General features: G+C 38.3%; 1 protein-coding gene across 9 annotated transcripts in view; it reads right to left on the reverse strand.

Annotated features, from left to right (window-relative positions):
• Window positions 1-701: 701 nt before the first annotated feature.
• The window catches only part of TRIM2 (tripartite motif containing 2), a 113,521-nt gene continuing 101,446 nt past the window's right edge, over window positions 702-12,776 (reverse strand). For 7 of the 9 annotated variants that reach the window (XM_059175244.1, XM_059175230.1, XM_059175239.1 and 4 more), the window contains exons 11-12: window positions 9,495-9,635; window positions 702-5,321 (exon numbers count right to left, since the gene is read on the reverse strand). In XM_059175244.1, the coding sequence (XP_059031227.1) occupies window positions 5,169-5,321; window positions 9,495-9,635 (294 nt within the window). In that variant the 3' untranslated portion in view covers window positions 702-5,168. Of the gene's footprint in view, window positions 5,322-6,712; window positions 6,814-9,494; window positions 9,636-12,776 lie in introns of those variants that run through there. The other 2 variants (XM_059175252.1, XM_059175287.1) reach the window with 2 other exon arrangements.

The raw sequence follows: 12,776 nt of genomic DNA on the forward strand, positions 1-12,776 counted from the left end.
GCGCTTTGTTGCGAGGTTCAGGCCACAACCACAAGGGACCATTGGTGGGGCCCAGGCGGCTCCCCTGAGTGTCCCCGCCATTGGAAAAGAGTTTGCCAGGGTGTCCGGCCTATTCTCATGAGCCTTAAGCCCAAAAAGATACCGTGAGAATTGGCCAGCGTTCTGAGGCGATTCCGACTGCGCACGCGCACTACTACTAAAGCCAGTAGTAGGATGCAGTCCCTTTCTAGTTTGCGGGCGCACCAATTCTCACGAGATTTCTGCCTATTGGTTTGTACAGAACACTCGTGAGAATTGGCTGGAAACCGCAGGTGAACTTGCTTCCCACGGCCCTGGCTCTCAGGGTAGCCACCTGGGCCCAGGCTATGGTCCTGCGCAGTCTCGTCCACACCTTGCGAGAACGTGCTCCATGTGACTGCCATGATTTTCCGAAGGTCCCGCTTGTGATTTTTAAGCATAGTGGTTTTGGTCTATTTGATTTTCTCAACATGTGCTAGGCATACTTGTCATGGTCTTCCAAATTCCTAAGATATATCCTAAATGGTAACCAAATTATTGGTATCATAAACGACAAAAATTTTACAAATTTAACAGTTTAGTTGAGGTACTGATACTTGCCCACATATTCTAGAACATTTCTTCATTCTCCGTTACTACAAAAGCAAACAATATGTAGAATAAATAAACATTCACCCTGGAAATGGAGAAAACAAGCTTTATTATAATGATTTGAGATTTTGTGTATGGTAAAGTTATACACACGAATCTTGTTTCTCCTAGGTTTTAAGACAGAATTAATTTAAAGTTTTATTGTAGACTAAAGCATCCAAAATACTGTGGTACGTATGCAGCTACGAACATACAAACACTTTGATGCACAGCGTTCATTCTTTTCTTTAAATAGGCAGTCAGCATTTCGATTCATAAAAGAACAAATGAGATATCAGTATCAATGCCAGAGAGTGCAAGACTTAGTGTTCTATACACAAAACGTATGCAACAGACCTAGAAAGATGGAATGTACAAAATTAAAAAAAAAAAAAAAAAACCGAAGCAAAAACCCTTAATACTCGTACATAGGACTGAAAGGCAATAGAATTGAGAAGGATATAAAGAATTCTATTACAAGAATACACTCTGTTGATGACAGAACATTCCTATGTCATAAAGCAAAAGCATTGAGTTTAAGGCTGTGTTGCTTTCGAAAGTTAATGGACGTGCTGTACATTCATTGGGACAACATAGCTGATTTATTAATCTATTTTAGAATATGAATAGCTCTCATACATTCTCCACAAACAGACCACACAATCACTGCCACACAGTTCATCTTCAGAACGTTTTAAGATTAACATCATGATTTGTAGCTTACTGTCATTTAAAACAAAACAAAACAAAAATCATTTATTTATATCAAACAAATCTTTAATGGGCACTTAGTTTTCTTTATGGCAATACTAGATTCCTAGTTATCAAAAATATTAAAATAATTGTAAAGTTTAAAACCCTGCAACATTGACAGAATGCAACAGTATTACGACGTTCAACTTTAAGCAAATTAGATGATGTTTGCAGCAAAGAGCTTCAATTTTATCCTACCTGGAAAGGTCCTCTTTTTAGATTATTAAACTAAAAATACTCCTCCCTCTTCAGAAGCTGGTGAATAGAGGGAATACTAGAGTCCTAATGTACAAAAAGGTATTTCCCGTTTGAAGTAATCTGCACAGTACCTAATGTTTGTTTACTATTTCCTCCAATTCCTCAGTAGGTATTACCAAAGCATTTATGTGAATCCTTCCCTGGGAAGGATCCAGAGACACTTGCTTCTGTACTACTATTCCAGTTAACTCCAAGTAAGGACATACCCTGTATATTTGGTTGTAGAAGCAAGTGTCTTCTAGTTGCATGACCTGTAGTATTCCTTTGTCTCGAATCTAGTCAAAGAATAAATGAAAATAAGGAAACTCAGGGACTTGTTTTGTTACTGGAGACAAAAGTTTGATCGAAATACTAAGTACCATTAAATCAATGGGGAACAGTCATAAAGGCTTTTTATTCACGTGTTTTCTGGATGGTCAAGTGACTACATCCCTAGAGCCCCCGCAGGGGAGGTCTGTATTGGGCAGGAATGCGGTCACTGACCTTTACATTCTCGAACTGGCAATCTTTTGCCGTTAAGTGCCCAGGGGACATTTGAATGGGTAGTTTTTCAGTGCTACTTATCATGAATGTATGACAGGTTCTGCACACTTGACAAAGAGAAAACAAACAATAATGATAATTCAGGGAAAAAAGTCACTTATTTTAAAATCCTTCTCAGTTTACCAGAAACCCTTTTCCATAGAATGTTGACAAAATTTCATTTAAATCTTGTCTATTTGTATCTTATCAGCAGCACTTCCCTCCACCCAATATGCTTACTAAGGAATACAGTAAATGCTCCTATGTATCCAAATGTGAAATGTTATCTATACTTTAACATACACAATTACATATTTTTTGGGGGGGAAAAAAGTCAGTGTTTCTTGCAGTGCCCATCACAAATGTTTTAGCAACAGATGATGGAAAAGGTCTGAATCAAAGTATCTAGTCTTCCATTCCAGTTTGTGTCAATATCGACAGATTAAAAAAAACAATTAGTCTTGTATTCAATCTATTATTGAGATAGCCAACCTGTTCTGGTATGATGGCTGGTTAATTTCTAAATTCACAAATACAATTTCAATGCTGTGAAAACAAACAAACAAACAAACATCTTTTTTAAAGTAAACTAGTCTTAAGACCAACAACCTGTGACAGAATCTAAATAAGAAGCCATTTTTACTTGTGAAAATAAACCAAAATTAATTGAACCAATATAAAAAGTTTTAAACAGTCTAGAAGCTATCAAGAGTCTAGCTTATCTTGAATGCAGAATGTTAATAAGTGGCAAAAGGAAATTCCTCCCTAGAGTGGAAGCTCCAAATGGGCAGGGATTTCTGTTGGTTTCATCCATCTCTGTTTCCCCAGTGCCCAGAAGGGTGCCCAGCACCTAGGAAGCACTCAGTAAATACAAAATGCTTTGTTTCAATTCAAAGACTTAGTTTGCTGATGTTAGGAAACAGTATCTTAGTTTAATAGTCTAAAAATGTTATTGAATTTTGTAATTTTGTCATAGTCTCAAATATTTTGAAAGCTCTAACTAAAAAAAAAAAAAAAAAGTAAACCTAAATGTAAATCTTCCTGAAAAATTTTCTTTCAGAGGTTGATTTGGGCATAATAAATTTGATAGACAACTGGAAGTAGCTAGTTTTCCCTTCTAACTTTAAAAAAGTCCTATATAAGAGAAAGACTGAATTATAAATTAATAAGCAATAAACATCACGTCATTATACATATGGGAAATGTTTTTCTTATAGTACAGTTCTAAGGTGCTTTCAGTGAAAAAGATCCCAAAGTCATTTTGAAAATGCCAAACATGACATCCTATTTGGTAGAACTGAGTAGAAAATTAAACAGTGGAAACAGACCACATCTTTTGTTACAGTATCAGTGACAGATTAACAACTGACTAAATTCTTCACATCTCTCCAAATGCATGTATACTCAAATGTAACTCAATTCATCGTTTCTTTTTCTTTCGACCTGTTTTTTTGTTTTGTTTTGTTTTTGAAAGCACAGAAGGCTGTTTTCTGGCTATAAAAGTTAGCCGGTATCATCATTACTGGAAAATGGTGAAAATTAAACCTGTTTTCAGGCTTACTCTATGAGGACGGCTTTCAATTGCACAGTAAAGGAATGTGCTGGACAATGCTTCTGTCTTTCAGAGTGCTGCCTATTTCAATACACCAAAGATTCAGCCATATATATATATATATATATATATATATATATATATATATATACATACACATATATATATATATGTGTGTGTGTGTGTATGTATTTATGTGTGTGTATATATATATATATATATGTGTGTGTGTATATATATATATATATATATATGATACATTCTACCTTACCCTAATCATGTATACATAGTCCTTTAATGCCTCTACTATTCATTAGACAATGATAAATAACCATAACATGCCCTTACCTGTAATGCTCTTGGGATAACACAACTTTGGTAACACTTGCTTTCTAAGGGGAAACCATTAATCATTCACATGCCTTTGGTCGACACCAACAGTCCTCCAAAGGGCTACTTATGGCTCTCTGTCCTAGGATACTGGTGTCCTACTACATGTGCTGACATTTTGCAGGAGGTAAAGCTTTCGCTTTCAGGAAGTGGAAGAGGAGAGACACGTGAGAACATTGGCACATAAAACGTGGCTAATTTTTTCTTGATTACATTCTAGTGCATTAGTCTGGAGTTGAGGGAGCTGTTTGTTTACTAAAAGGTAGCATTTGCTATTGTAATATGCTTTTCAAAGCATTGGGAATTTCAGGTTTCCCTGAAAATGGACTTTGTTTTTTAATACAAGGTGAGTGAGAGAAAAAGGTGAAAATAACACACAAAAAGGATTTTGGATCTAACCCAAAAAGGATGGGAAATTTGCAGTGGTTTTTAAGTGCTAAACTCAAGAGGACTGCCTAATCACAGCTGGGAGGATTCTGCAAGACAGTCTTGTTTTTTTCCTAATGTATGTGTAATTATCGATAACCCAAAAAATGTCACAGGAGTAATACCTACTGTAAAAGGGAAGTTAGAAGATCCCCCAGGTCTTGTAACCTTAGTTAAATAAAGTGTGTAACTACAACAGATTTTGTTTTCATTTTGTTTTGTTTTTGGAAATTCTGCACAAAAGCTACCATTCACAGGATTAATGAATACCTTTTAAAAGTCCAGGTTTTTTTTGTTCTATGTTTTAGTGTCTGTTCAATTCGCAAAATCAGTTCAACTACATAAATCCCTGTCCAATAAGCCATAGTTCACAGGTGTAAAACTTTGCCGTTTCCATAGATTCAGTAGAAGGGATTTCTTTTCTTTAAACCCTAAAAGGTGAATACAGAAATCAGATATGCAGTTTTTAAAGAAATAGTTACATTCAGAAATAACCTTGAAAAGTTCACCAATGATTCCTTCTAGCAAGGCAAGTCTAGTGTAATCTGGTCCCGCGTTGAGAAATCCATTCCAGTTTATAGTGCAAGACCTTTGTAAGGGGCTGTCCGGCTGCCCATCATTACTGTAAGTACCGGTACACCTTGAAACAGTGGTTTCCAGAGTCTGCAACCACGACATGGCCATCTGAAGTCAGAGCCAGGCCTTGGGGGCCGTAGAGTGGGTCAGCAGATGTGTTAATATAGGACAAAAATGATCCGCTTCCATCAAAAACCTATAAAAAAATAAAAAGCCAGAGTGCTATAGAAGTTATAGTAATATGATGAAATAGAGGAGTTAGAAAACCCTTGATGCTAATCTTTTCAGTATAAAAGCATGTGTGTAAGGGGCATGTCAGTTAGGCATCCAAATCTTGGGTTTTGGCTCAGGTGGTGATCTCAGGGTCGTGAGATCCAGCCCCGCGTGGAGCTCCGCACAGAGGACAGCTGCTTAAGACTCTCTCTCCCTCTGCCCCTCCCTCACTCTCCAAAATAAATAAAAATAAATCTTTAGAAAAACTGTGCATGTAAGTCCACAGGTTTGTTTAGGTCACTATCACATATCCACTCTTTTCCTCTACTTAACCTTGCTTTTTCCCTCTAACTCTCTATGCCCCAGAGTCACTGACAAGGAGGATGCCACTGGCCAACAGATTTCACTTACATTCTTACAGTGATCAGGTTGAGGGGAATAGCCTTCGATGGTACCTGAAAATGAATGACCCTTGTTTCTTTTTCTCAGCTTTCACTTTCCCTCCTTCCAGCCTCACATCCCTTTTTTATTCCCAATCGTAACAGAAAAACCAGCAACAGAGGTATGGTTGTCATAGTGGACTATGAGAAGATCATTTTTTTTCCTTTTCAGAAAAGAGGAGTTTTTGTTTTTTGTTTTTTAAAGATTCTATTTATTTATTTGACAGACAGAGATCACAAGTAGGCAGAGAAAGAGAGAGAGAGAGGGAAGCAGGCTCCCTGCTGAGCAGAGAGCCCGACGCGGGGCTCGATCCCAGGACCCTGAGATCATGACCTGAGCCGAAGGCAGCAGCTTAACCCACTGAGCCACCCAGGCGCCCCGAAAAGAGGAGTTTTAAGAAGTCAATGGTGTACAATGTACATTTGTGGAGTGGTTGTTTTTTTTTTTTTAAGATTTCATTTTTAAGTAATCTCTACACCCAACATAGAGCTCAAACTCACAAGCCCAAAATCAAGAGTCACATGCTCTAACAACAGCCAGCGGGACATCCCACAACATGTACATTTGTTTTGCTTTGTTTAATTTTAGGGGGAGAGAGGTAGGAGGAGAGGCAGAGAGAGAATCTTAAGCAGGCTTCATGCCCAGTGCGGAGGTCCATATGGGGCTCGATTTCACAACCCTGAGATAATGAGTGGAGCCGAAATCAAGAGTCAGAAGCTTAACCGACTGAGCCACCCAGGCGCCCCATGTCTATCTGGATATGAAGTCGTCTTCTTTGGGTCTGTAAGCTTCTGCCATGTTGAAATCAAAGGAACCCTTCTCTTTCTTAAGGCACAGGCTTATTTCTTTTGACCATTCTGTTAGGCCCACAGGTGTTTTAAAAGGCAGTGTGATGAGGCAGGTGCTTATGAGGGCCACACCCGAACAGCTTACCATCTGTGGTCTTATACTGAACTGCTTTGTGAACGTGGTTCCCTGTCTGGCTTCGGGCTTTCCAGCACACAGAGAATGCCTCTTTCAAATGTAGATGTCAGCTGGCATAATTAAGCAAGATAAATATAATAGAGAAATAAAAACATTTAGAGTTTCATTTATAGCCTCAGTCTTTCTTCTTCCTTCTTTTTTAAGATTTTTTTTTTTTTAAAGTAAACTCTACACCTAATGCGGGGCTTGAACTCACAACCCCGAGATCAAGAGTTGCATGCTCTAGTGGCTGAGTCAGCCAGGTGCCCCTCAATCCTTTTTCTGGAAGGTAAATACCTATATCAGATTCAAACTGCTGACTACTGCTGTCTTCGCAAAGACATCTGGATGCTCCTAGATTTAACCAGTGCATTCTGAGGTCCTAGGAGCTCTGCACAGGGCCACATTAGCAAGGATAAATAGGCCTGTCCACAGACGTATGTTTGGATTCATGGAGGTGTTTACACAGAGAAATCGGGGAGAAAGAATAACCTTTCTTTAGTCTGAGGATTCAAAATCTTCGTTCTTAATTTTTAAAAAAATCATACATTTTTTTGTCTAGCAAAGAAAGACTACAGACCCCGTCTGAAAATAGTGTTTTAATATTTTTTTCTAGAATGTAACCACTTTTATTATTCTTTTATACCCAACTAAAATGCCAAGTGCCATTTACGACACCATTATTGCTCAACCATGACAACGTATTTTTAAATTCATTATTATTTTTAAAGTTTATTTTTGTTAACTTTTATTTTATTTTTTAAAGATTTCTTTGAGAGAAAGAGAGAGAGAGAGAGAGAGAAGGGAATAAGAGGGGGAGGGCAGCAGCAAGGGAGACTCCTCACTGAAAAGGGAGCCTGGCTTGAGACTTGATCCTCCAGGATTATGACCAGAGCCACACAGGTGCCCTGTTTTTGTTAACTTTTAATTTTGAAAAAATTATAGATTCACAAGACATAGGAATCTGCACTGATAGTACAGAGAAATCCTGTGTACCTTTCATCTGGTTTAGTAGCACACTCTAGTAAAACTGAGTCTGGACATTTCTTCTTGGGGAGTTTTAAAATTATGAAATAAATTTCCTTAGTAGTTTTTGGGGTATTCAAAGTATTTTATATTGGGTGAGTTGTGGGATTTGTACTTTTTGAGGAATTTAAATCGTCAAATTTATGCCTGTAGAGTTGTTCACAGAATTTTTGTATGGCTGCAGGGTCTGTAATGGTATTAGTGTTCTGTGTCTTTTCCTTTATCAATCTTGCCAGAGGTTTTCAATCTTATTGATCTTTTCAGTGAACCAACTTTCTGTTTCATTATTTTCCATATTGTTTGCCTTGCATTTCATTGATTTCTATTCCTATCTTCACCATTTCCTTCCCTCGGCTTGCTTTTAGCTTGTTTTGCTCCTTGCTTCCAGCTTCTTGATGTAGGAGCTCAGAATATTGATTTCTGACTTTCTAATGTAAGCATTTAGTGCTACTAATTTCCCTCACATGCAGAATGGTGGTTACCAGAGCTGAGGAGAGAGGGAAAAGGGGAGAAATTGATCAAAGGGTATAAACTTCCAGTTAGAAGATGATTAAGTTCTGGGGATCTAATGCACAATGGGGGAATTATAGTTAATAAAACTGTCTTAGGTACTTGGAAGTTGCTAAGAGAGGAGATCTTTATGTTGTTCCCACAAGAAAGAAATGCTAACAATGGGATGGTGATGGAGGTGTTAACTAAAGTGATAGTGGTAATCGTTTTGCAATATATATCAAATCAACATGTTGTACACCTTTAATTTACACAGTGTTGTATGTCAATTGTATCTCAATAAAGCTGGGGGAAAAAAATCTCCCTCTCAGGATTGTCCTCGCTGCCCTCCAAAAACTTTGATATGCTGTTATCTGTGTTTTCCTTCCGTTCGATGTATTTTTTTTTTTTTTAAAGATTTTATTTATTTATTTGTCAGAGAGAGAGCGAGTGGGAGCGAGCACAGGCAGACAAAGTGTCAGGCAGAGTCAGAGGGAGAAGCAGGCTCCCTGCGGAGCAAGGAGCCCGATGTAGGACTCGATCCCAGGACGATGGGATCATGACCTGAGCCGAAGGCAGCTGCTTAACCAACTGAGCCACCCAGGCGTCCCAGTTCGATGTATTTTTAAGTTTTCCTTGAGACTTCCCCTTTGATTCAGGTTATTCAGCAGAATAATGTTTTTAAATGATTAAAACAAAATACATGGGGTTATAAAGGAAAACCATTATATTAAAATATAGTTATCAAAATTTTACAAAATGGCAATATAGTAATATGTGTACTTTCTTAACACAATAAGGTAACAAGAAATAGTGATGAGTCTAATATTGACTATTTTCAAAGAGTGAGATCTTGCAACTGTAATATGGAAATTTCTGTGATTCCTCATGGTGACAAAGTTATAGGTATTACTAAAACTCCTGTGACTATTGCCTATATTCATTGTTAAAGAAAATGATAGTTTTTAGTTAGAAGCTAGTAGCAATAGTAATATAATATTTTGGTTCAATGGACCTCTTGAGTTCTATCCACTACACACTTTAGGTTTCACTCTGGTAACCTGTTGATGTTTTTTCTACTCTACCTTCCTTAGTTCAGCACTTCTGGTGAGATCAAGTGGTCTATGGAGAACCTAACCCATGAAGAATGGAACACATTCTGGCTGGGAGACAGGTAATTCTTCACTTTCAACAAATAACGATCCCTCTCCACAGATACATTAGCATTTCCAGTTACCTGGATCCGGCTGTTTCCCCAGTCCGCCACAATGATGTTTCCATTTGAATCCACTGCTACACCTGTTGGAGCATTAAACTGCCCATTTCCTTCTCCATTTGAGCCGAACTTCAACATGAATTCTCCCTCCTGATTAAACACCTGTATGAGATATTTTTAAATGGTTTTTTTTTAATTGAGAACAGCTGAGCCAACATTATGAGTTATAAAAAAATATGTATTGAGCAGGTTTTTTTATAACAAGCCCTATGATTTAAGACATTCTTAAAAACAATCTACGAAGTAGACCCCACATAATTTATGCTTCCCCAATTTGCTATACAAATTTGATTTATTATTTGTTAAATCACTTATTTCTAACTTAACATCTGGTTTTTGAATACTTATATGAAAAATGCTTTTGTTATAAATTATAAAATATAATAAGTATAGGGTAGGATGAGAAAGTGGAGCTGTAATTTTCAACCATATAATTCTTTCTGCCTTTAAGTAAATAGCTAGTCTCAAAGACAGGCATCGTGTTTCTAAAGGATGGGTGATCAACAGTGGATCAGGACCTAGGAGTTTTCGTTAGGCCAGATGCTCAGAGTTTATTACCATTTTGCAAAGTCGATGTGAGAAAAGTAGGCCAGACTTCACACCTACACCAGGGGAAATGTCAGGTGTGCATATGCGCATGTGTGTCTGTGCTTAATGGCAAAGGTGAGGAATCAAAAGAAAGGCTTTTAATATATTTTTTCAAAATATATACTTAGCTAAAATAAAGAGTTTATATGCCCATAGGGCTTTGCTGGATGGAGTATACTGAGGGAAGGCAGGTTGACAGAAGTGGGCAAAAATCAGAATTCTTTGGCAAATTCTCTAATATCTGATATGGAAAAGCAATGGGTTGTTGTGGTTAATTAAATATTCTTATTAATGGAGTGTTACTGTATATGTAACAAATACAGATTATTGATTTGGAGAGAACTAAATTTTTAGTTCTTAAAATATGTTTAAATATAAGATAGAGCAAGCACAATTTTTATCTTGATGATTCAGACGATCGTTAATGGTTGTGAAGTATCTCTAGGACATTATTTTAAGCTTCCATTGTCATCTAGCCTACGTGCGTAAAAATACTCATTAACAAATGAAAAAGTATTACATGCAAAGCACCATGGAGAGTAACGGTTCCTAGTATGTGGAACTGAGGGATTTCACTACACCTGAGTGCAGATCTAATTGGAAAATGATCTCAGGGTCTTTTACAGATTCTCCTGTTGCCACTTCTGTGAATCATGAAAGATGAAAATGATTCTTCCTTTTCGTTATATGTACTGGGAAAGTGAAGTGAGACACTTCCATCTCTAAAGGCTTAAAACTTCATTTAAGATGAAAAAGAAGCACGACTGCTTCTTGAATTACCTAACTTGCCAAGTAAGCAAGCCACCTCTTTGGTTCTTTGCAAAGAATAAAACAAGAACCAGCTTTTACTAAGATGTTACAGCTTAAAAATCTTCCCTGACTACTTTTATCTCATTTCACACAAAACATTCTTGTTTTAAAGACCAGTGAGAGTGTTTGCTGGCGAGGACACAATCTGTTATTCTCTCATCTTTACAATAATCTTCTACCAATAATCTTTTTGTCTGTTTGCCCTGATCTCTCTGAGTAAGTATGTCTTCCTTGGCATGATCCAAATGGCTCAAACACTTCTGCTCTATTTTGAAATGAAGGAGAATGCCAAATTTAGTCTTACTTGTTTTGCTATGAAAAGAGAATGCACGCTGAAGGTAGCTAAAGAACTAGACCATTTGTCAGCCCTAACCTATAGGCAGAGAAGTGCCTGGGAAACTAAAGCCCAACTATTCCATAAAAGCTACATGGTAACAGCTATCAAAGAGAAGAGAAAAAACAAAATAGACTGGTCTTCTTAAATACGAGGAAAACTGAATTTCAGGAAATTCCAGTTTCAGGAAAACTGAAATAGTCTACCTCTACTGTACTGAAAACCTGAGGTATTATCAGAATCTTAGGAATTACAAATTTCTCGTAGTTTATTTTTCCCGCCTAAGACATCATTTAATTGCTTATAAATTATTCAGATGAAAACACATTAAGAGGCAGATGTGTGAGCTGAAATAGTTTTCACAGCAGTGATATAATGGCCAAGTTTTTTGGTAACTTTCATAATCCTTTCCTGATTTCAAAATCCCACTCACCTTAAATACCACCTCCACCTGGAAGTCTTCCCTGATAAGGCTTAGTTACAGAAATCTGCTCTTTGTTTTCTTCTGGATACTTAGAGACCTTTATATGTATCTCTTTTAAAGAAATCGCTTATTGCTACCTGCCTTGCATGTTGATTACTTACATCTGTTTTATTTCCTTCTACATTGTCAGCCAGGGCTGGTAAATAGGAGTCCTCCCACATACCAATGCCAGTTGGTTCATAGAGGCTGCCTGGAGCACTGGGACGGAAAGGCTCTGAGGCCACAGTTGCGCTTAGCAGAAAAGAGCAACTTGATTAATAGGACTGTCTTCGGGGGTGGGTGGGCAGCATCTATGCCAGGCGTTTGCTGGCCTTTGCTCATCTACACCGGTTATCTTCTGCTTAAATGCCCTCTAGTTGATTCTTCTACAAAGAGAGGGAAGGCTGGAAGCGTGCTACCAGACTGTGGCTCCTCTCGTCACTCTTTTCACACAGGACTGTTAGAGCCCTCTGGGAGGCCAGCCGAGAAGCCCAGTCCCTACGACCCCTTTGAGGTCTCCCTCCTCCCCACCACTACTTTTCTCACAGTCCTCTTCCGTTCACTGAGACAGGTCCTGTAGAGAGAGAGACTGAGGGCGGTGGAGGGAGTGCGGACAGAGGTCTACCACTGTGGCAGCAACTTGGGAGAAGACAGAAGGCAGAAGGCAGCCTGAGAAGTAAGCAACGGTGGGGGTCCCTTCTCCTCCTCCAGCCCTATCACCACAGCCCACCCTGCTCTAGTCTTTACACAGGGACTTGGTACCCACCCCAAAAAGCTCAAAACCTTTCCATCTTACTCAGGTTAAAGATGCCTTCAGGGCAAACTGGGGAAATGGAGCAGTGAAGGACTCAGGAGATGGGCGTTGAAATCTCATCCCTACGTTATTATCCCTACGCTATTCCAGTTATCAACAAGAACAAACTATTTTTCACTTTGGTTGCCCAATGGTCTCTAAATGCAAACTGCAGTCACTGGCCTGTATCACCTCTGCTGTTTCCTTATTATCCTTCCTTTAAAAATGCCTCACTTTAGGGGTGCCTGGGTAGCT

The sequence above is a fragment of the Mustela lutreola genome, chromosome 1 (assembly GCF_030435805.1).
Source record: "Mustela lutreola isolate mMusLut2 chromosome 1, mMusLut2.pri, whole genome shotgun sequence".
In the NCBI taxonomy this organism is placed as follows: Eukaryota; Metazoa; Chordata; class Mammalia; order Carnivora; family Mustelidae; genus Mustela; species Mustela lutreola.